Below are 23,418 nucleotides of genomic sequence, written 5' to 3' on the forward strand. Positions count from 1 at the left end.
CACTGAAATCATGGAAAAGAAACAATGCAAGTGATCTGTACATCACTAGGTTCTGAAGTCATTTTAACCTTAAATTTTAATTTAAGCATAGAAAACGCACAACAGATTCCACTATATACAATTGGAATCCACACACAGTTCCCCTGATGAACAACAGGGGAACAGTGTAAGGGGGAAACTAAGTACACCCCGTGGCTGATTGTTGAACCATATTTAAGGGGCATTTCCAACTTTTCCCAAGTTCATTTAACTCCCACTGGAGCTGTGGGGTCAAACTGAGATCTGGACTGGTGTGTTTGGGATCATTTTTCTGTTCATGACAGGACTTAGCCAAGTTTCTAACTTGGGCTGGACGACATGTCTGTAAAACTGGTCACGATAAGCGTTTCATATGAGCTGTTTCGATATCAATAATTACTCATTATTGATAATTGTTCGTCATTCAGTTATTTGTTTTAAATATCTAAAATACCAAACTGCAAAACTAGTGGCATGATTTATTCCGTTTTCACTCCACACTGTAGTTTATTTTTCAGCAGTCAAAATGACCTTCCATATTGTGTCATTGTACAGACATTTGTGTGTAAAGAAAACAAACTGAAGTTAATCTTTAGTGATGTTGTCAGAGCATTCCCTAAATGTTTCTCAGCACTTTAGATTAATATATGGCTTACCTCCTTTTATTGTAGCAGCACATGTATTGATATATTGCCATATTTACCACCACTCTCTCAAATTCTTGATATTTAGCTCTCAAGCTAAGAAAACAATGTCTGTTTGTCTTAGATATTAAAAGTACAGCATCACAACTGGAAAACAGTTGGAGTTTCAGTTCATGCTTTGCTGGTCATGATTTTTGTGGCTCTAACATTTTTTTGTAGCCTTGAGAATGAGAACATCACCATGACTACACACACCATCACCCCCATACACACCATCACACACCAACACCACCACACACACCATCACCACCATACACACCATCACCACCACACACACCATCACCACCATACACACCATCACCACCACACACACCACACACACCATCACCACCATACACACCATACCAAATGGAAACTCATAAGACAGTTGTGTGGGTGCCAGGATCAACTGGTTAAGAACGTATCCGTCTACCTCTCAGGTAGATGGATACGTTGTCAAGTTACAAAGGACCTCTTTTCATATTTCTGAATCTTGGTTAAACATATCTACATTTCGATAGATATGTAACATCTAAAAACTAATTTTAGAAATCTAAGAACCTTCCACTTTCATACCAAATATGTTCCAATGTCCCAGACTTCTTATGCTAACATAAGCTTTGTTACAGCGTTTTTCCAACCATAAATAGCTGACTGTCATTTCTTATTTGCTATATTGCAGTGAATGTTTCACCCAGAAGCAGCCATAGCCATTCTAGATACAAAGGAAGTGGCATGAAGCTGCTCTGGTTTCTGAGTGTAATGTGTGATGGCCTTTCCTGCATGCTCAGCACCACATGCATCTTCACCAAAACTGTCCACACACACCAAGTAGCTAACTCCCTTCTCTTGTTCTACCCACTCCTCCCTCCCTCCTGCTGCTCTCCACTGCTAAACAGATGCAAGATGTTCTGAACCAAGTAAGCCCAGTGCTCTCTGCATGCTGTGTGGTGTCTGTGTGGGCAGACTGCATGCACATCCTGTCCACTAACATGACCTAATCCTCTTACCCACCAGCCCCTGTCACAGGGCAGTAGGCCTCTGTACATGGGGGCATTCCTCTGTACATGGGGGCATTCGTTGGGTTTGGTTCTATTGTCCAAATGCCCCTGGACAGGAGGTTGTTCTGCACCTCAACTCAAATGACATTTTGCTGTCTGTGTTACTTATTGTTGTTTTTTTTCACAGTAATAATCTTAAATCATACATTTACCTAATCAAGGTGTCTAAACCAATCAGGACAATAACTTGAAGTGAAATCTCCACCACATGCTCTCACTCATGTGGTGTGGTGTGAGCTTCCCAAGAATTCAGCTAACGTCTCCTGCTTCTCTGTTCCCCTTCAGCCCATTGACTATGAGGGCTTCCAGATCTTCATGGACACCTACCTGGAGAACAACATTCCAGAGGAACTGTGTCAGCATCTGTTCACCTCCTTCAAGAGCAAGACGGGGCGCTGCTCTCCGGACCAGCCTCAGGCGGGATCCAGCTTACTGGGTACGCTGATGTTTATGTAGCTGTAAGGTCCGACCACTGGAAACCAGCTTGATACTGTGTCCATGCTGTGTTTGTGTGCACTTCTAGGCAAACCATGAGCAGGACTTTTTCTTTGAACTCTGAACTGTCCAGTAGTGTAACAATTAGAGTTGTTGTCTGAGTGCCAAGGAGAAATGCAACAGATTCACTTTCACCAGTGGAGCATTAAAACTCCACATGAGATCTATTGATATCTGTTGAGATAAATGTGTGCATTACAATGCGTAGAATAACATTGTAATCTTTTTCAGACTGACAGATGTCAATGATTTGGTTTCTCATCTTAAAAAGCAACATTTGATGTTGCTTTTTAAGATCTCCTGGCCTACTTTCTGCAGTCAGACGCGTTCTGTTTATGGGATGTTTGTGATTCTACAGTTCTGGCATTAATCAGGGGAAGTGAATCTAGAGAAATCGAGCTAAAACTTGATTAATCACAGGAGGTTAATACAAGGAACACAATCATATATTTACACCTGACTGACTTCCTTTGGATAACACATAAAAATTTACTGTATTTTGGAATTGAGCACATCGTGTTTGCCTTTTAAAACTTGTCAGATGTTAAACCAGTCAGATGTTCTGAAGCATCTAAGTGTGACAAAAAAGAAAATAGTCTAAATAATGTGTATAGTTTCTGTTCCCAAATTATTTATCGTACAGAAAGTGTTTGCAGTGCTTGGCTTAAGGTTTTACCTCTCCATATTGATAACTAGTATTAATATGTCTGAGGTAAAGCATTGAGACTTTGTTTCCAGTAAGATTACCTCTGGAGCTATTGGTGCTGAGTAAGCAGTATTATTGCCTCCTGTTTGGGAACAGAGCCAACTGAAGTCCTAATAAATTTCTAGCTCAGCATGTTGACTCAGAGTTGGGGCTGCCAGTGAGAGGGAGATTCCTCCTTACCTGATGAGTTCAATTTATCCTCAAAAACTCTTCTTCTTCCCCAGGCATGAGACCACACAGCATGTCTTTAGATGATATTTTGTCGTCATAACTGCTGCAGTGTCGTTGATTTCAACACAGAATCTACATGTCAACCTCGTTTGGAAATGAGTCTATCTTACTTCCAGTCACTGGGCTTACATCGCCTCATAGCTTCCCAAAAAATGCATAAGTGCTATCTTATGTTTAAACCCCTTAGACTTTTTCACGCCTTGTCACATTAAAACAAAAATCAATATACTTTGTTAGGATTTAATGTGATTGACCAGGTAGTGCATATTGGGGAAGTGGAAGGAACATGAAACATGGTTTCATAAAAGGAAGTGGAGGGAAAAGGAATGTCTTCTGCATCGGTTAACATGTTTATCCTCACAGCATGATGCTTCCACCACCTCTTTCACCATGGAGACCATGATTATTCTGCCTCATGTCTGATATTAATTCCTCCCAACCACAGCATTTACCACGTAGGGTTCTCTGATTAGCTTAGCTGAATGGCCATATCTTGATAGTTCCCATTTGTACTATCATCTTTCAACATCTGGTTGTTGATCACCTGGATTTGGTTTCATAATTCCAATTTGCACAATTATGTGGTCAATAGAAATGCAGCTGATGTAATATTTTCCTTCCATTTCCACAGCTACGCCCTAAAACACATGACGTTTGTGGTGGTAACAAGATGACATGTGATAAAGCTCAGATACTTTTGCAAGGCACTATGGATGAGCAGTGACCCATGTCTGTGGGTTTTATCACCAAAAACGTATTAGTCTCAGGCTCCGCAGTGACCGGGGCAGAAGCACATAAGAGGACAGACATCTCAGCGCTCTGTGTGAACCGTCTGGCTCTGCGTTTCCACATGGATGCTGCGTGGGCCCGAGCTCCAGTCTGCTGCTCCCTGCAGAGCAGCTGAGGACACAGATGGACTGCTGAATTAGAAACTAGTTCTGTTCAGAAAAGTGAGAAACGTGGCTCTTATCATCCCTGTGTTAGGTGGTAGTTAGGGTTGTGTGTGAAGTCTCCAGCACAAAATCTGAAGATCCAAATTTGGCTTGAATACTTTCATGTTTTCCCAGGAGGGCCAAATTGCAGGGAAGCCATTTCTTCTTTTTTTTGTTCAGTAAGTTTTCTGAACATCCTGCAGCAGCAGACATTTCTAATCACTGCCTTTACATGAAGCTTTTGCTGTGATTTGGAACTAAAAGTGTTCACATACATCATGTTAGGAAAGGACTGAGCACATGTTTTGTTGATTAAAGTAATTTTTGTGATCAAAACAAAGTATATATTATCACTAAAATAAGTTTGTTTGTTTGTTGTTGTTTTTTTGGTAAAACTGATTTTTGGAGGGGAGAGGGGGAATCACCACTTATTTATTTTCAAAAGCTGTCTTAGGCACAAAAGAACTCACTTTTGTCAAAAAAAAAATCTTTTTAGGTCATTGGTTTAGGAAAGTGACAATATGTCAGTTTTAGACACAACAGTACCTCTAAATGCCCCTCCACCTCAGAGCTGCTGTAGGAGCAGAAGGATCTCCAACCCTTCAGAGGAAGTCATGTGAACATGGCATCAGATCTGACTGACCGTTCACACTGCTATTAGGCTCGTGAAAGTACTTTAGAAACTGACTTCAGCAGGTTTCTGCTGCTTCAGTATGGATTGTTGTTCAGGCTCTCAAAGGAAGACACCTCAGAGTCAATGCTGACACCTGCTGGTCATCTTCTAGAAGTATATTTTCCTTCTTATATACAATTGGTTCTGGATCACATAAAAAAGTATGGACATGTTTTCACATTACTTTTTTTATTTTATTTTTCCTGATATCGAAACATTTTTCTATATGGCTGTTTTTCCTGTTAACATTTTGCCTTTGTTTTGTTGAACTCCTGAGCAAGAGCTCAGTGTGCCTTTTTAATTGCCTTCTCATTGTCCACTTATATTGTTCATACAAGTAAAATTAATCTAAAAAGATCATAAAAAGCATGGCGTTCTTTTTAATATCCATCTTTGAGGCAGCTGAGCAGCCATTTAAAAATAAAAAACAGTCCAAAATGGGGCTTTTATTTTGGTGAGCTCAGCGCAGCCTTTTAGAAACTCCTGCACTCTTTCTTGGCGGTTCGTCACATCTGCTGCTGTTTTTTTCTTTCCTTGAATCAATGACTGACCACAGACGCACGTTCCATTGATGCAGGCATCTCAATTCAGACTGAAGTGGCCTGTGCCCCCATTACAGGTACCGCAACAGGCCACCGGCTTGTGTCGCCATGGTGACACCGGCTTAACAGGATAAGAGTTCTGCTGGCTCCCTTGGTGGTTGTGTGTTCTTGTGTTTTTGTGAGTTCTTGGCACAGTGCCTTGCAAATGTATTTCTAGCCAGTGAATTGTTTGTCATGTTGTAGGGTTACAGCCTCACACCATTTCATTACATTTTTCTATGATAAACCAACACAAAGTGGTGCATGATTGTGAAATGGAAGAAATATGTTTCCTGGTTTTCAAAATGTTTAACACATAAAACATGAGGCATGTTTTCAGATTGAGTCCCACTGAGTCAGTCACATGTAGAGCTTTCTGTTGGGGTTTGACTATCAGCTGTGCTCATTTGGACACTGGTCTTCTTTTCAGAATAGTAGAAACTTGGACAGATTGGCTGATGAGTGTCTGTGAACAGAAATCTTTTTGCCACAGATTCAGAGTCTGTTCAGCGTAGTCGTAAGGGTTTTCGTTTTCATGAAGGTCATGAAGAGTTGATGCCATCATCTGCAAAAAAATAAAATAAATGTATTGTTATTAATGAGAATGGTCTGGATCCCAGACACCAAATATCACAGCCAGGAAGACCTAAATCATTTTTTCTGCATTGCATTTGTGGAGTACAGGACTGATAGTTGTCATGTTGACAGGTTCTCTTGGCTGCTTCTCTTATAAATGCTCCTCTTCTCAGTTTGGGTGGATGTCCATGTGTTGGTACATCTACAGCTGGTCGATTCTCTCTCCATGTGATGGAGATGATGGATTGATCAGAACTCTGTGAGATGTTCAGGGCCTGGGATATTGTTTAGAACCTAGCTCTGCTTTGAACATCTGCATAACCTCCTCCCTGACCAGCTACTTGGTTCTACTGGTTACAGAACATGAGAGATGCTGCTTGTTCTCTAATGTTCTGTAACCAACAACCTCTGAGGCCTTCACTGAGCATTACGGAGATCAGCTTGGATGGACTCCGTTTATTAATTATATGACTTTTGAAGATTTCTAAATGCATCGGATGCACTTGGATTAAATTGATCTTAAAACGTACATATGCCATGATTTTTATTTTTTATTTATAGAAAATATTTCAAAATATTTAACATTTGCCTTCCACTTCACAATCGTGCACTTCTTTGTGTATTTAATTCAATTCTATATGTTTATATATCGTCCAATGGACAAAAAAAAATGTTTCAAGGCATTTTATTACAAAAAAGAAATACATTTACGTACATAAAATCCATTCAGTGAACATTCAGCACATTTATTCCAATTTGCTCCTCGTTATGAAACAATGCTATCAACTTCAGTTTGTTCGTCAGATTTGAAGATTTGAGCAGATTGCATTAGTCACTTAGTTTGGATCATCCACCTGTGACAGATAGCTGGTTGCACAGTGTTAGACTGTGCTTTAAAGAGACAGAGCAGACACACAAACACACACACACACACATACAAAAAATAAACAAACACTAATGCAGTAACCCAGGAGCACTTTCTATTTTAAAGAAAAACTAAAGAGTTAATGACAGAAATGTTCCTAAAGTAGTTTTATCTTGGACAGAAACAGTGAAGCATTTTGTCTGAATCAGCAGTAAAATCTATAGAAAGAGACTATGAACATTTTGGCAACAATATCTCCACTGATGGGTCCCGCCTGAGGAAGGGGTCACAGGCCATGTGTAAATGCTTGTGAAAGGAAAGGAAAAGCACTTTGAGAAATCAAATGGCAGATTATGCAGAACTGGAGAGTAGTAGGAGAAAATATAGCAGAGGAAGGAAAAGTTCTCCATCATCATATCCAAAGAAATTTGTGGTAGCAATGTGAACGAATGGAGAACGGACCATGAATACTTTTGCAAGGCACTACATTCAGCCTGTGGATCAGTGGGTGGCAGTGTAACAGTGATGCTGTGTAGGTGCTCTGGCAATAATTCAGTATTTTACCTGCTATTCATCCAATCCCATCCCCTCCCAGCTCTTGCTTCTTTCATTTTATTTTCTTAGCTGCTGTTGTGAAGTTTAATGTTAGCTTTTACTCCTCAGAGCTAACCTCCTCTCCTGAAGCCTGACCTCTTTTATATTTACTCTTATGACTGACCTAATCAGGGATGAATGGGAAAAGCATCCTGTCTGCGATGGGCCTACACACTTCGGAGCACTCCACTACGAAGAGCGCAGCGGGCTCTGGAGCCACTACGTCCTCCTCACAGCACTCAGGTACAGCAGTCAACACACCAGGGGGTCCCCATCAATCACAAGGAACGCAGGTCCAACCTTCAGCCGCCTCCAGCAACGCCCTGATCCCCAAAGCTAGTTCTTCCAAAACTCCTGGATCCCCAAACCTCCAGTCAGGTGAGCATGACTACAAGGTGCTTCCTTTAGTCTGAAAATGTAGCATAAAACAGCTAGCTACACAGTCTCTCAGGTTACTGTGTCTATTCTTACTTTATAGTGTTTTATATTGTCACCTTCTTAACATAATGACCTATGTCATTTTTTGCCTAAAGTTCTGAGAGGGTGCGATGGAATAGCTTCCATCACTGCATCCGCAGCTTTGCATTGACATAAAGCTGCGGATGACTACAAAAGTCTTTGCAAGAATAATTTCATAAACAATATGTCACTTTTTAACATCATAAAATGGCAGCTGACTACCGTAACTTGACTTGTTGCATTTAGTAGCAGCAAGTCTTGGTTCATCCTTTCACACAATGCCGTATTGTTGTGTGGCCTTACTGCCCCTTCTAGTCCTGTGAATAGTGTCTTGTCGGCCCACTCTCCACAGCTCTGTTTCGTCTCTACGCTATGCAGAGCTCACACCTCTCTAAAGCTGTCACACTAATGCCTGAATGTGTAATTTACTGCTGCTCTCGCTCTACGCGCCTCATTAATTGAAGCAGAGGGGCTGCATCACAGCACAGACAGTGATGGATGCCGCGAGTAGCTTTGAAGGTTTGTGTTGTGCGCCAACAGAGGAGAACAACTCTGAGAAGCAAGTTTCCCTGCAGAAGAGCCCGTCGCCTCAGAAAGACTCCCCACAGACGTCCCTTCAGGTGGTCTTTCTTAAGGACATTGTCTGCTACCTTTCGCTGCTGGAAAGGGGGACGCCAGAGGACAAGCTGGAGTGTAAGTGGCAGTTCTCTTGCTATCTAAAACACACCCACAAAATTCTGTACTATGCAGGAAACACTGTCCTGTCACTGATTCTGTTGGCCTTGCAGACGCACACTCCAGCTCATCGATGAGCTGTGGTCATCAGGAGCTCCTGATGACCTTACATCTGAGATGGGGGCCAGACTTTAAAACGTAGCCCAGGGTCCCAGTTTTGGAGAGGGCCCAAAGATCTTTCCTTTCTTTCTTTTTGGAAAAACTGTTTTGCAAACATTATCTTTTATATAAAACTCATAGACCTAAATCATGTGAGTTGTAATATTTTAGGATTTCTGTCAATGCCAAATAAAGTGGACAGATGATTATTAAATAGAGGATATATTAAATGTACAATATGTCAAGTTCAATCATGTTTATTTGTAAAGTACTGTTCAGCAACAAGGCTGTTCAAAGTGTTTAACAGCCTAAAACACAAAAATACAAAGTCATGAAAACACCACACAGTCAACAATTGAGAAAACCAGTAACAAATATTACATTTTGATGAGTGACATCATCAAAATCAACAATACACATCAAATATGCTGGGCAATGTTTCATTTATTATGGTTCAAAAGCAGCTCTGAACAGTTGGGTTTTAGTCTAGGTTTAAAGCTACTCAGTGTTTTGGCTGTTTTGCAGTTTTCTGGAAGTTTGTTCCAGATTTGTGGTGCATAGAAGCTGAATGCTGCTTCTCCATGTCTGGTTCTGGTTCTGGGGATGTGGAGCCTTTAGTGGATTCACAGCACAGACAACAAGGGCAGATTTGTCTTCAAATGTGTTTGATTGTATCTGTTTGTATTCTCAACAGGATTTAGGCTTTTTGTTAATACTATTATGATTCTAATTTTGTCAGTCATAATACTAGAAGAGGAGAAAAAAGATTCTGTTTTAAAAGTTTCTCTCCACAAAAATAAAGTTGGATTTGTTTGAAAACGGGTCAGTTAAACCAACAGAAATCAGATGGACAGACAGATAGATGTTAGATTTACATTCAGGAGGCAAAAAAATCTTTTATTATTATGTATTAATGTTATCTTTCCCCTGTGTTGTTAAACTTGTGATTTTGTTTGTCCATTGTTTGGGTGTTTCTGGACTTCGTTTGAGGCAGCGATAACTGATTTTTCAGTATAATTAGACGTATGAAGCTCAGCTCCTTCCTCCCTGGAGCCTCGACTAACGCCTTCCTCATGGGGCCGGTCGCTGACATGCCTAAGCCCTCCTGAACCCGACTGACTTCTGTCTGAGGCCTTGTGACGGGGCTAATCTCTGCGCAGGCACTCTGGAGCGCTCTGCGCTCTGGAGCGCTCTGCGCTCCAGAGTGCCTGCTGGAGAAGCGGCACTCTCCACATCTTCAGAGTCCAAAGGAAAAGGCTCCAGTTTCTAACAGGGTCTCTGTTCTTGTTTTCCCCCAGTCATGTTCCGACTGTACGACACAGACGGCAACGGGCTCCTGGACAACTCAGTGAGTGGATAATCTTGTCACTGTCCTTCTGCTCTGTGTCTGTTGTGTGTGTGTGGGGGGGGGGGGTGTCTGCCCCGAGCACCCTGCAGCTCCAGGAATAGAAACCTGAACACCATGTGAACTCTGAATGTTTACATAAGATCTTTCTTAATGGATCTGGCTGGTTTAATGCGAGCCGCTTGCTGAAGCGATCACATAAACGGAGGAAAATGTTGCACACTGCAATGAAACGATCCCAGCGGCGGCAGCGTCCGCACTGAAACATAGAGACCAGGGTGAAGGTGCAGGTTTTCATGTGTTTTTGTTTGTCCAGGAGCTGGATCACATCATCAATCAGATGGTCCACGTGGCCGAGTATCTGGAGTGGGATTCAACAGAGCTACGGCCGGTCAGAAAAAAACACACACTTCACTGCAGCAGGTCCAGGCTCTGTTTGTTTCTGAATACCAGCAGAAGCATCAGCTGATGCATTACAAGAAGCTATAGGCCCACATGAGCCTTATGACAGTAAAATATCATGATTTCGTGCACTAATATCATGATATTAATGCCAGCATTTAATAGTGTCATGTATGGCATGTCACTATTATAATAGTCACAATCTAATTTCTTTTAAAACTAAAAAGCAGTAAACAGTAAATTCCTGCTTCTAAAATATCATTGCAAGTCCAATGATGTCTAGAGTGTTGACAGGAATTTGCTTCAGATATTCATCACTATTGCTGCTGAATTCAGAGGTGTAAATGCTTATTGTGCAGAATCTGCTCCTGTAAAAGCTAACATTAGCTAGCCTGCACTCTGCTCTGCACTTTTAGAATCATTTTGAAAGAGAATTGCCTTGAAGTCGCAGTATGTAACTTTCATAAACAATTTTTTTTGCACAGTTGTTAAAATGGTCACTATCCTACATTATAACATGAGACAGATAATCTGAAAAAATGGAGCTCCTCTGCCTCCTCCCTGTTGTCATACAGCCACCTGCAGAAACGCATCGCTCTGTCAGAAACAACCAATCAGAGAGCCAGGAGGAAGCGCTGTCATTCATGCTTGTGTACAAGCTGCTCATACCCTCCCCATCGCTCTCTGCTATGCTACAGCTAGTTTCCAAGGGCAGAAATGAATGCTAAGGCTAGTTAGCCTGGCCACCGATTAACAGTTTTCCTCTAATAGTAAATTGTTTCTTTCACAGATTATCTGTATAGTGTAACAACATGGTGACGGTTTTAACATAGTGTAAAAACATATTGCTTATAAAGTTAGCTACTCCAGCTTTAGAAACAGAATGGTTTTCCCTTCTCCTTTCACAGCACCTCTGTCAGATTGGATAGAAAACATTTGTGACTATCAGTTTTTAGTTCTTGTCTTGTCTGGACTTTGTCTAGGCTGCTCTAACACATGAGTACTTTTGGATTCAAACCGTTGTAGCTCTGGCAGTATGCCCTGATGGCAGATTCATCTCCACACCAGCCCCAGGTTTTCTGCATCTTCTGTCAGACTTTCCTCCAGTGTTTCCCCCTCAGTCCCATCAAATCCCATCAGCCTCACCAGCTTCCAGCATCCGGAGATCATAATGCTTCACTGTAAATCCTATCATTGCATTTAATTGAAAAAGATGAGTGAATGCAACTTGACTCTGGTCAAGGTTTCACTAACATTCATTTAAACTAACTCCAGAGAATTTTTGGGTGCATTAACGAATTACAAAGTTGACCTTAACCAATTAAAATAAGTGGATTTATGTTGCTTGTTTCAGATACTGAAGGAGATGATGAACGAGATCGATCTTAACCAGGACGGGACGGTCACACTGGAGGAGTGGATTAGAGGAGGCCTCACCACCATCCCTTTACTGGTCCTGCTGGGAATGGACGCGGTACGTTTTGCTGTCACGTTTCAATAAAAAGACATAAAATAATATGACATTTACAACAGACTTATCTTCATTGTCAGCCATTTGTCATCTGGAATGTAAAACTTCTAAAATGAGTCAACCGTTTTATTAGCGTCAACTCTTCCAGATTTGTGCTCTGCTAAATGAGAAGAAAATGTTGACATGATGCCTTGTGTCCTGTTGGTTTTAGAGTCTCTGTTTGTCTCGACCAGGTGTTACATGATAGTATTGAATGCCCAGAGAAGGAGCTGAAATAATTCTGTGTTCTGTTGTGATACGGCAGAACATGCAGGAGGACGGGCAGCATGTTTGGCGTCTGAAGCACTTCAACAAACCAGCCTTCTGTAACTACTGCCACACCGTGCTGCTGGGCGTCCGCAAGCAGGGCCTCTGCTGCTCCTGTGAGCCTCTCTCTCACCCCATCACTGTCCGTCTGCGTCTCCTGCTGCCTCTTGTCTTTTCCTCTCTTTATCTCCTCCTCCATCTTTATCTCCTTCACTTCCTGCAGCCAGCTTAATTCAAAGTATTTTATGCTTTGTGCCTAAATGCTTTTGACTCACTGTTGCTTTCAATTATGCGTCCTTGCAACCATCATTAGAGAAGGATCAGCAATGTGATTATGTGTATTTTCATTATTGAGTTTCCCAGGCTGTGCCCCTAGGGCCTATGAATGCATGCACTCACTTACTGTCTGAACTGATTGCTAATGTGGTCAGCTGTAAATGAAATTACCTCCCAGCCATGTTGGATCTGTGTTTGTGAAGAGCGAGCCCTGGCTAATGCAGCAGCTTCCTGTCGTCCTGCAGCATGCAAGTACACGGTGCACGAACGCTGTGTGTCCAAAAACATCGATGCCTGCATCAGCACCTACGCTAAGTCCCGCAGGCACACCAATGTAAGTGCAAACACAACGTGAGAATAAGTTTGTTCTGATGGTTCAAGAACCATGAACTCTGACTTGCTTCTCAAGGTCTTGGGTCCCAGATGTTTCTGAATCACCTTGGGACATTAAGTTTAACAGCAATGCTGTCAGTTGTGGTTGATAGCAAACCCAGAATCTATGCTGAATCTATGTCAGTGTGGCCTGGCCACTGCCTTCCTGTGCAATTCCCTTCGATTCTTACCTCCTTTCAGTCCTCCGTCTGGGATTTCTCCCATTGACTTGGATTCCCCCTGTAGAATTTCTACTGGGTCGATCAGTGGACAGAAGGAGAAGCTGTGAACAATAATGAAATTATAGTCTGCCGTGGTTGTAGTTTGGTAATAGGAGCAGAGGAAGTGAATGAAGCCATTCAATCTGTGTTGGCCACACTTTCAAATATTGAATGTTTTTGCCAGGCTAATGTAAGTGGGCAATGCCACAGAACATGGCCTCTTCAAGTGGTGTGTGTTTGTAAAGGCCATGAAGCTGTAAATGGAGGTTTGAAATTTGCAGTGGTACTGTCTTTTGGAAAAACCTTTAATGCTTAGACTGTGAAAAAAAAGGTGTGGACAGCTGCAGGGTCAGTCTAGCTACAGATTAGCTAAAAATGGTTTGGGATCCTCTATGAAACCAAACACTCTGATCATTCGATTGTATGTCCTAATCATCAGATGGTTAATTATAGTGGTATTTTGCCAAGTTAAATGACAGGACCATTTGGATTTATTGAAAATGTATAATATCAACTCAGTTTCATTACGTAAAATCGTTTGATGTCAGTGTGGCCAAAATGCGGTGGCTCCAAAAGGCAGTGAGTCCTGAAATCATAACATTTGCGATAACGTAATGAGTCATCATGTGACTGTCTCTGCTCTGCTCCAGGTTATGCAGCATGTTTGGATAGAGGGGAACTGTCCGTTGAAGTGCGAGCGCTGTTACAGGAGCATCAAGTGCTACCAGAGCCTGACAGGCCTGCACTGTGTCTGGTGTCAGGCCACGGTGAGTCGCCCACCATGTCGCATTCTACTCTAACACAGGCCTAATTAGATAAACAGGAGCATGACCACTGCCCCCCAGAGGCAGATAGAAGCAACTACAGATGCAATGTAACAGAAATTTGTAGAAATGTTGGAGCATCATAAACATTAAAGGTATGTGTGTAATACCAAAAGCAAAACTGCTTATTTAGAGAACGAAAAATGAGTTATCCACCTTTAACAATATCATACTTTATCATGCTACCACCCTAAACAAACTGCCTTACATGATTACAAGGAAAATAAAACAACAAATGAGTAAAAATGATTACTTTGCAGTGGAAAAGTAAGTCTTGAAACACAGGTGATTTTTTAATTATGTTTTTTATTAATCATAGACAGCTCTAAACAAATGGGGCTTTCAGCCTTTAATTAGAGGAACTCTGTGTTTCAGCAGTTTTGCAGTTTTCTGGACATTTGTTTCAGATTAGAAGAGCGTAAAAACTGAATGATGTTTCTCCGTGTTTGGTTCTGGGAATCCAGAGCAGACCAAACCATCTGAAGACTGATACAACGACAACAAGAGAAGACTTAGAGGCACACACAGGACAGTCTAAACTTTGACTAGGTCATTCTAACATATGAATATGACTTGATCTCACGGTTCTTATAGCAAGTATTATTACACCAAAAGAAATACAGATGGCGGTATTGGTCAGTTTATGTCAGGAAAAAATAAATAAATAAATAAATATATATATATTCTTTGCTGTCGATAAGGATACATTTTTAGTCAAAAATACAAAATATAATTAATAAAATTTTGCGCATCACATTTTTTTATACTCCCCTTCAATTAAAAAAATATAATTAAAAAAACACAAACCATGACATTTTAATCTAGAATGTCCGTATTTAATATGATAATAAAAACATTGGAGAGAAGTCCTTATGGTCATGCCTGGGTCTCCATAGTTTTTGCAGATTTCTGGTCTTTCTTCTTCTGTGTGCCCTGTATGGTTTGTAGCAAACGGCGCTACTTCTGGCGTTCACTTAGCCATGGTTCAAATTCAAATTTAAACTTGTTGGTTTCATAAGAAAAACTTCTGTAATGTTCTTTAGTGGTATTTTTCGGTACCAATATTACCTAATAATTAAAATGAAGATAATGAGGAGTCTGCTTAACTAGTACAGACAGAGTATTCTTAGCTCATTTGTACATTAATTAAACTATAAAACTGCTGAAGAGAATTTAGTGCTGAGAGGAGAGTCCACTTGGCCGAGGCTCCACCATGATGATGTAACAGTGGCAGTAAATTCTGAAGAGCTCAGTTTATGAGCTATTTTTAGACATGGAGACAGGCTAGGGTCATACCAGAGTCATTGAGCTCATCCTCAATAAATAAAGTCAAATAAAATGACTTTATTTAGCTACGTCTAAAACAAACTTACAAAATAAGAGCGAAAGTTGTTCAGAGCTGCTCGATCTTTATTTTTAACTCTACCTTCGCGTTTCACATGTGTCATTGCGTCCTGGTTCCACTAGGTGACACTGTTGTCCGTGATGTGAGGTAAAAGTTTAGACCAAGCAAACCAAACACCTGCTCCTGCTTCAGCATGGCGCGCGGGGCGTTTTCATCGACCCTCCGTGGCTGATAAACCGAGCAGCCATGCTGTCACTTTGACTGACTGAATGACTTAACGCAGAGTGTCAGATGGAAGACGCCTACAGTCCTTATGGTTCTCCTTCTCCTGTCCACCGCAGTACCATAACAAGTGTGCGTCCCATGTGAAGCCTGAGTGTGACGGAGGGAGCCTGAAGGACCACACCCTGCTGCCGTCATACATCTGTCCTGCGGTGCTGGTGAGAACCGTTCCGCTGTATATCATGAAAGGAGGGCAAGAAAAACTTTAACTGTTGCTGCAGAGCCAAACATAGTAAAATACAGTCAGTCTATTAAAAGGTGTAGGTTTTATTTGATAAAATGTGTTTATCAGGGGCAGATTCTGGTTTCCTCATGTAAAAAAAAAAAAAAAAATCTGAACTCAAGTCCAGAAGTCTAAAAAAAAACAACACAAAAAACGTACAAACAAGAATAATGTGACTGTTTCATATTCTCTCCAGCAGGGGCGCTGTAAAACTAAATTTGCAATTTTGTTCTGTGGTGACTAATTCACAATTCAGGTCATGTTGTTTACCAAAAAGCATCAATAACAGAGAACAAATATGGGACAGATTGAAAATACTAAAAGTGCAAAACTCAGACGATACACTGAAGAAAGAGATCTGAGCTCCAACTTTAGAAGAGACGGGTCAATTTGTTACATGTAATCAAGTTAGTCAGATTACATTTGTTTACATTTGTTTAACATGACAACTTAATGAGCTTGTATTTACTTGGATAAACTTGGTTTGATTACTTGTTACAAATTAACTTAATTTTTTTTAAGTTTGAACCTCCTGTTTTCTTTTTTCAGTGTAGAGAAAACAGGAGACACTCCAAACTCCTGCAGGACTTTCTTCCCAATATAACTCTGATTTGATTAGAAATCAAATCAGTCAAAGCTTAAGCAAAATACAATTAGTTGTAGCAAATTAAAGTATTTCTTTAAAGTTGGTTCAAAAACTGTTTTCAGTTCAGAGTATCTAACTACTCTCGTACTGTAGACCATTGTGGCCTTTCAGTACATTCATACGAAAAAAAAGTCATAGAAAATCAAATCAGCAGGATGTTCTGTGCCAGTCCGTTCAGCGGTGAGCGTTCAAAGTGAACGTCTCAGCAGCATTAAACAGCTGCAGTCATCACAACTTTCCTCAAACATCTCAGGATGAAACTTGTGACCACCTGCCTTTCATTTCACGCTGGCTTTTGACTCTATTTCTGGACTCTGCCGTCAAACCTCCTCCATCCCCTCCAACAACGACACATTGATTATATGCATGCTGTTTATCTCATCATTGGAGATTTCATGCCTTATATCAAGACTCGGGCACCTGCTGACCCATTTACTATTTCCTCCACAGTCCGTCAGCTCTTCTGTTCTCCACAGGATCGTCATTCCATGGCGAAGCACCGGGAGAGCGACTCCACTCCCAACGCCAGCCCTGACGACGCCAGCAAGACATTTAAGTTCCCTTCTGTAGACAGGCAGGCACTGCAGGTACTCATCTTCACACTGGTTGGTTGAAGGCAGGTAGCAGGTTAAACAGAGTGTGTGTTTCCTGCTTGCAGATCACCCCTCTCCCAGGAACACACCCCCTCCTGGTCCTGGTCAACCCTAAGAGTGGAGGGAGGCAGGGGGAGCGGTGAGTTTGACCTCATCGCCGGCGGCCATGTTTCCAAATCTAACACGTCAGTTTATTGGTGACCACTGGCAAACCAGTGTTACTCTGTTTTACTGCTGTGTTACTCAGTCTGTAACACAGCAGTAATTAAACACGCCTTTTATGTATGCATACTTTATGCATACATAAAGTATTCAACCCCATCACCACAAAAACACAAAATCTTACCAAGTCATCTTTGTCTAGTTTCTAGTGCAAATATCTTATTACATTTGAAATGGGACCAAACTGTGGCTCTGAATGTCGCCATTTAAAGGTGGAGTGCTGGAAATAAAGGCTTTTATTCTCGCCTCATTTGCCACAAAGCTCCCAGCAATCATGACCAATCAGAACCTGCTGCTTTTCTTTCTAGCAAGCGTGTTGCCCCGGCAACACACTTTTTCTTACTGTACAATGAGAAAGCCAGTTATTCTCTATCAATGGGCAAATAAGAGTAAAAGAGATTTACCAGGACAACAGTTGTTCTATTTTTATCTGTGAAATTTTCATGACATTTAAATAAGTGCTTGCCCTTTAGGAAAAAAAAAATTAACAGGAAATCTCAGAAAGAAAAGAAAAAAAAAAAGCCTACCGAGCAACACACTGAATCATTTGTTATGGGGAGCAGACCATAATAAATAATGTCAGTTCTAGTCATAATAGGAATTCCTGGAAGAAAACCTGTAAGAGGCTGCAGAATACCTGAGAGAGGGGTCAAAGTTCACCTTCCATCACCCGAATGAATTTCATCTAATTAAGGAACTGACATTAATTACAGTCCAGTGCAGTGATACAGCAGGAGTGATAAATGTGTGACATATTGAACAACCTGCTGGGCTTCATTCATCTGGAGTGAAACAGGGAAACACAAACTAGGGTGGCAACGTTCCGAACGAAGCACGAGACTTATGAAACAATACTGTTTGGTCAAAAGAGACTAAAGTTACCTTCTGAATGTGTAGGATAATTTAATTAATCACCATGTCACTAAGTTAAAGAGATAGATAAAATACTCTTATTACTTTTAGCCTCTCCCCCATCCACCCTTTTTCTTCTTTTTATTCTCTCTGTTCTAGTTTGTATGGTGTTTTACATGTAAAAAAAAAAGAAAGAAAGTCCGAGATGCTGTGTAATTATGCAAGATGTATATGATGCTAACAACATTATGTAATTTATTGATAAACAAATAAGAAAAGACACCATAGTTGAGATGTTCAGCCATAATGCACACCAGCATGTTTGCTGGAAACCGAGCAACTGTTATGTATAGTGGTGGAGGAGTGATGATGTGGGCTGTGAAAGAAAAAAAACTATGTTCATTAACATCAATGAACTGAAGCAAAGTAGTAAAGACTGATAAAGTCGTGTAAAATGATCATGAATCACAGGATGGGCTTAGCTTGAAACCTTTCTGTCCGCCCTGCCTGCACCCAGACTGCAGAGAGGGGGAGAGTGAGAGTGGTACTACTTCAATATACTTTTACTCAAATGAAAGTAAAAAGTAGTTGTCCAAGAAGTTATTCAGGAAAGAGTAAAAAAGTATTTTGTAAAATGGCTACTTAAGTACCGAGTAACAGAAGAAGTCATCAGATGGAGAAAAATTTACTTTAGTGCACAAATTCTGTTATTTTAGGGAATGTTGATGAAATAATTAATACATGAAGCAACAGTAAAATAAATTCAGGCAGAAAAACTTTTCGAATCTTTTCTTTTTTTCTAAATAAAACTTGTGAAACTAATACTATTCCACAGGTGATGTGTGTGTGTGTGTGTGTGTCGGGGGTGGGAGGGTGTGTACTCATAGTGGGTAGAGAGGTCAGAAATTTTAATCAAGTAAAAGTAGTGATACTTCATAATAATATTACTCAAGTAAAAGTAAGACCTACTACTGCAATTACTACTAAAAGTAATTTTTTTTCCCAAAACGTTACTCAAGTAAACATAACTGAGTGAATGTAAGTTACTACCCACTTCTGCTAAGCTATGAATGTACTAATGTTTGTGTTCACTTCATCATTAAATCTACAATAAATTTACTGCAGCGTCTGATGGCAACAAAATGTTGCACGTCCAACAATTCACACAATGCATCCAACCAGCTTCTTATAATTGAATATTAACCCAGTCATTTACATCTGAGCTAATATTTGTGTATAGAAGGCTTAATCCATGTTCCTTCATGTTGTGGTTTTTCTCCAGTGTCCTCAGAAAGTTCAGGTACCTGCTAAACCCCAGACAGGTGTACACACTGGAGCACGGAGGCCCCATGAACGGGTGAGTCTGCTACAGTCAACTTTACATTGTCTGTTTATTGCTGGTTTACGTTTACCATGGCGTATTAAGACCATTGTAGATAGAAAAAGGAGGAGTAAATTTGTGAATAATCTCAGAAATTTTCTAGAAAAAATCTTTAAACTTTTGAAATTCAGAAATTTCAGATGTTTTTTTCTAGCAAGTGTCTGAGATGAATCTGATAATGAATGAGTTTTTTGGCTGAAATTTACTTTTGACTTTTTTTTCCATCCACAATGGCCTTAATGCACCATCAGGAAATAACTAAAGTCAGCTTTCTAACAATTAGTAGTGGACAAAAGAAACAAAACTCTTTTTCAGCTGAAGGTTATATTGTGTAGTGAAGCAGATTTAGGAGGTGAGTGCTGAATCTACAGTTCTGTTCCCTCCTCGCTCTGTCAGGTCAGACTAATCTGCAGTAGGTTGAAGAGGAACGCCGCGTTACCGCCGTCGGATTGTTTTTACCTCTTAGTGCACACAGAGACGCGTGCATATGTGAGAGCTGAGCACATGGTGTACTTTGAAATGAATTCTGGTGCCGCTCTGCGTAGCAGAGAGGCTGTAAATGCTTCACCTTAAGGGCGTCTCACTCAGTCACGACAAGCAGAGCTACTGCCCTCTGGAGCCTCGTGTATGAAGAACGACTCGGTGACGCACGCAGCTCCCCAGGAGATAAAAAGTGCTGGAAAGATACACGTGCCATCAGACATGAGGGCTGTGCTACTCTGATAGGTTATTGGAAGATTCTGAGTGGAATGTCACCGCAGGTCAAGAGAATTATAGTTAATCTGATGTAAGAAATGTATTGTTATGTGGTCACTGAAAAGACATAAAAAGATACTTTCAGGATCTGAAAGCTTTGCCCATCATCTGTCGCCATTAGTGAATTTTTATATCAATATAGGGTTATTGTTAGATGAAATCAACTTAGCAGAGCCAAGATCTGGGTAAAAATGATTTTAGCGTGAGGAAAGGCCTGGCTCAATGCTCAGCTGGATGAAACAGCAAGATTCCGTTTTCCATCAAAACGTTCTACAAAAGTTCAACATCACTAGGTGGTGTCCAAAGTATGGTGTGGGGGCCATTTGTGGCCATTGAAATGGTTTTGCTCAACCCCTGATCACAAGTCAAGAATGGTAAAAAAAAAAAAATTGGCCAATAAAATTGAAAAAAATGGGGAATGTAGCTGTTGCTGGTGGAGCTGAAATTTGGTCAATCAGACTTGAATTACAATTTAACAGTGTAGAATTCATTTCTACGCTGCAGCTTTACCCTGGAGTCTCAGTGGTTGTGTCATTGTCTGTAGAGCTGGTCAGTTTGTCCTGGCATTCTGTCTTACTGGCCGCTCTCTAGCTGCTGTTACTGTACGAGGGTGAAGTGGAAGTGCTGCTCTGGAACACATAGAAATGGAAATGAGCTGTGCTGTGACAGAGCGCGCTAACCCGTCACCAGCTCAACCCTCCACAACTGTTACCATGGGTTCCCTAGCAACAGGCTCAGCAGACTCTGAGGTGAGAGTTGGCTCATTCTCAGTGATTTGTTTTAGGAGTGCAATTAGCTTTCTGTACTGTCATTATTTTAATGCTCATAAAATCCGTTTAGATTTTTGTTGAAGCTAATGCATCTGGGATTAATAACTTTCTGGATAGGCCTGCCACAATACAGTAAGTTGATGCAATAAACGATAACATTGTTGTTTTTGAGACCATTTTCAAGCAATAAATTGCTAATGGCATAATAATGCAAGTTTGCCTTCTCAAAAACCAGTAAACTTTAGTTTTGTAAAGAACACCTCACGCTGGAACTGGAAGACATTTGAAATATCCAAAATTAAACACAATGACCAAGAACAATAAATGAAACAGAAATAAAAACCACACAGATCTGAAAACATAAATGCCAATGCATCTGGGATTATAGATTATAAAATCTTTGTAAGCAAAGTTGCCCTTCAAAAAATCTTATCATCTGAATGGAAGTTATGGAGCTCATTTTAATTTGACCATCTCCTCCACTTTGCTTTGCTCTAAATTCTCTGCATGGCCTATAGAGAGCGCTGTTTGCCTTACATAACATTCAGGCAACAGGAACAGCAACACATGAACACACACAAAATTAAGCTTTAAAAGTAAATTCTTAAATACGACCAGTTGGACATTAAATCTGAACCAAGGGGATCACAAGGAGCTCATCCTGTCAGGGTAGGTTGGAAACTCCTGAGGTGTCATTGTTGCTGCTGCTTCAGGCTACGACTGGAAGAAAAACAACAGTATGTGGTTGCTACACCGCCACGCTGCAACTCTGTAAATGTGGCACTGTGTGGTTTTTGTTTGTTTTTTGTTTTTTTTTACCACGTCTTTATGTCAGTAACCCTGCTGCTTTGGCCGCTTGCCTCAGTTCACATGAATAAGGGCACTTATTCACTCTGCTCACATGGCAGGACTCAGATTCTGAATGCACTCCAACTTCCTGGGCCTCTCTGTAGGACTGAGCACCAAATCACTGCTAAGCTCCTGATAAACATATAGGCTGTTTAAATATGAATAGATGCTCACAGGTCGGACAAGATGAATAATGGCTGAACATTCGTTGGGAATAGTTAATGAGCATATATAAATGGAAACTTTGCATTTACGGTAGAAATTGGATGTTTACGTACACTGCAAAAAAAAACAAAAAACTTTTTTCACTTTGGATGTTCTCTATCGCTGGATGTATGCCCTGGACAGGTCACCAGTCAACTGGTGCTTTCACGCAGCACATGCTAAGCGCGACTCGACTCAGTTCTCAGGGATTTCCACTCTCAACCTTTACATGGTACCGGCCCGTTTCAGCTCCGACTTCTCTGACGTCCCAAATTCTGACTGAGAACACGACGACAGAACACTGCAGGTCACTATTTGGTGGAGTCACTGGTTGGGTCACAAGATAATGAACTTTATTTAAAAAGTGACAATGTTCAACTAAAACAGAAATGTCACCATTTGATGTGCTGCACCAGAGTAAAGCTAATTCACATCTGTAGCCCCCTGACTCTCCACAAATGGATACAAGACAGAAAACACAACACTACAACTCGCTTTCTAATCACAACACACAAACACACGCACAGAACTGATGACTGTCGCACACACACACACCCGCCGTCATCTAGTTAATGTTCACATTCCTGAGTAGTTTTTAACAATATCTTAATCAATCAATCAATCAAATTTTATTTGTATAGCACATTTCAGCAGCAAGGCATTTCAAAGTGCTTTACATCACATCAAACACAGAAACACAATGCAACATGGAATCAACAATCAAAACACGACATTAATTCAGGTTCCATCAATAAATTTGTAATTGATTACGTTTCAAATACAATCATAAACAGGTGGGTTTTTAGTCGAGTTTGAATCCATAGAAGGTTTTACCTGTTACACTCCTACTGTGTTATATGGAGCAAAATACCTGTTGCTATTTTTACTCCCACTCACAATCACACAGTTTAAAACGATGTAGTCAGCATTTTAATGGGCTTCTGGCACAAGGCTCCATATTCCTCTTTCACGTAATTTCGAGCAGGGACTCCGCCGTCCCTCACGGATTTTTGTGCAATTCTATGGTACCTGTTAGTGTCTAGAATTTACAGGGTTTCCTTTACGCGCAGTGACCCTCAGTCACTCACCGTTTTTCTTTGTTTTTCTTCTTCTTTCTTAAAAACCAAAAAAACCAAAAAACTTGAGAGCTGCAACGCCTCAAGAAAAACTCTCCCAATAATGCAAGGCTGAACAATATGACTGAAAACATGTCATGATAGAAGCATTTCTTATCAGCCAATACTGACAATTATTGATTCAGTTTTTTGTTTCAAATGTCCAAAGTATAGCCAAATTAGAGACAAGACCTTTCCTTTTTTATCCACAAATCCCACCACAACGATTTAATAAAATGCTACGATAGAGATTAT

At 40.7% G+C, this 23,418-nt stretch overlaps 1 protein-coding gene across 3 annotated transcripts in view; it reads left to right on the forward strand.

The window, feature by feature from the left end:
• The window catches only part of dgkg (diacylglycerol kinase gamma), a 121,315-nt gene that overhangs the window by 47,501 nt on the left and 50,396 nt on the right, over nt 1–23,418 (forward strand). Inside the window, exons 4-18 of one of the 3 annotated variants that reach the window (XM_023336820.1) lie at nt 1,601–1,621; nt 2,048–2,198; nt 5,356–5,418; nt 7,548–7,793; nt 8,415–8,567; nt 10,007–10,056; nt 10,370–10,444; nt 11,810–11,929; nt 12,231–12,348; nt 12,754–12,842; nt 13,752–13,868; nt 15,612–15,710; nt 16,898–17,008; nt 17,080–17,153; nt 19,371–19,445. In XM_023336820.1, coding sequence (XP_023192588.1) covers nt 1,601–1,621; nt 2,048–2,198; nt 5,356–5,418; nt 7,548–7,793; nt 8,415–8,567; nt 10,007–10,056; nt 10,370–10,444; nt 11,810–11,929; nt 12,231–12,348; nt 12,754–12,842; nt 13,752–13,868; nt 15,612–15,710; nt 16,898–17,008; nt 17,080–17,153; nt 19,371–19,445 — 1,562 coding nt within the window. The remainder of the gene's footprint in view (nt 1–1,600; nt 1,622–2,047; nt 2,199–5,355; nt 5,419–7,547; nt 7,794–8,414; nt 8,568–10,006; nt 10,057–10,369; nt 10,445–11,809; nt 11,930–12,230; nt 12,349–12,753; nt 12,843–13,751; nt 13,869–15,611; nt 15,711–16,897; nt 17,009–17,079; nt 17,154–19,370; nt 19,446–23,418) is intronic. The other 2 variants (XM_023336821.1, XM_023336822.1) reach the window with 2 other exon arrangements.

Source organism: Xiphophorus maculatus, chromosome 7, assembly GCF_002775205.1.
Source record: "Xiphophorus maculatus strain JP 163 A chromosome 7, X_maculatus-5.0-male, whole genome shotgun sequence".
Classification (NCBI taxonomy): Eukaryota; Metazoa; Chordata; class Actinopteri; order Cyprinodontiformes; family Poeciliidae; genus Xiphophorus; species Xiphophorus maculatus.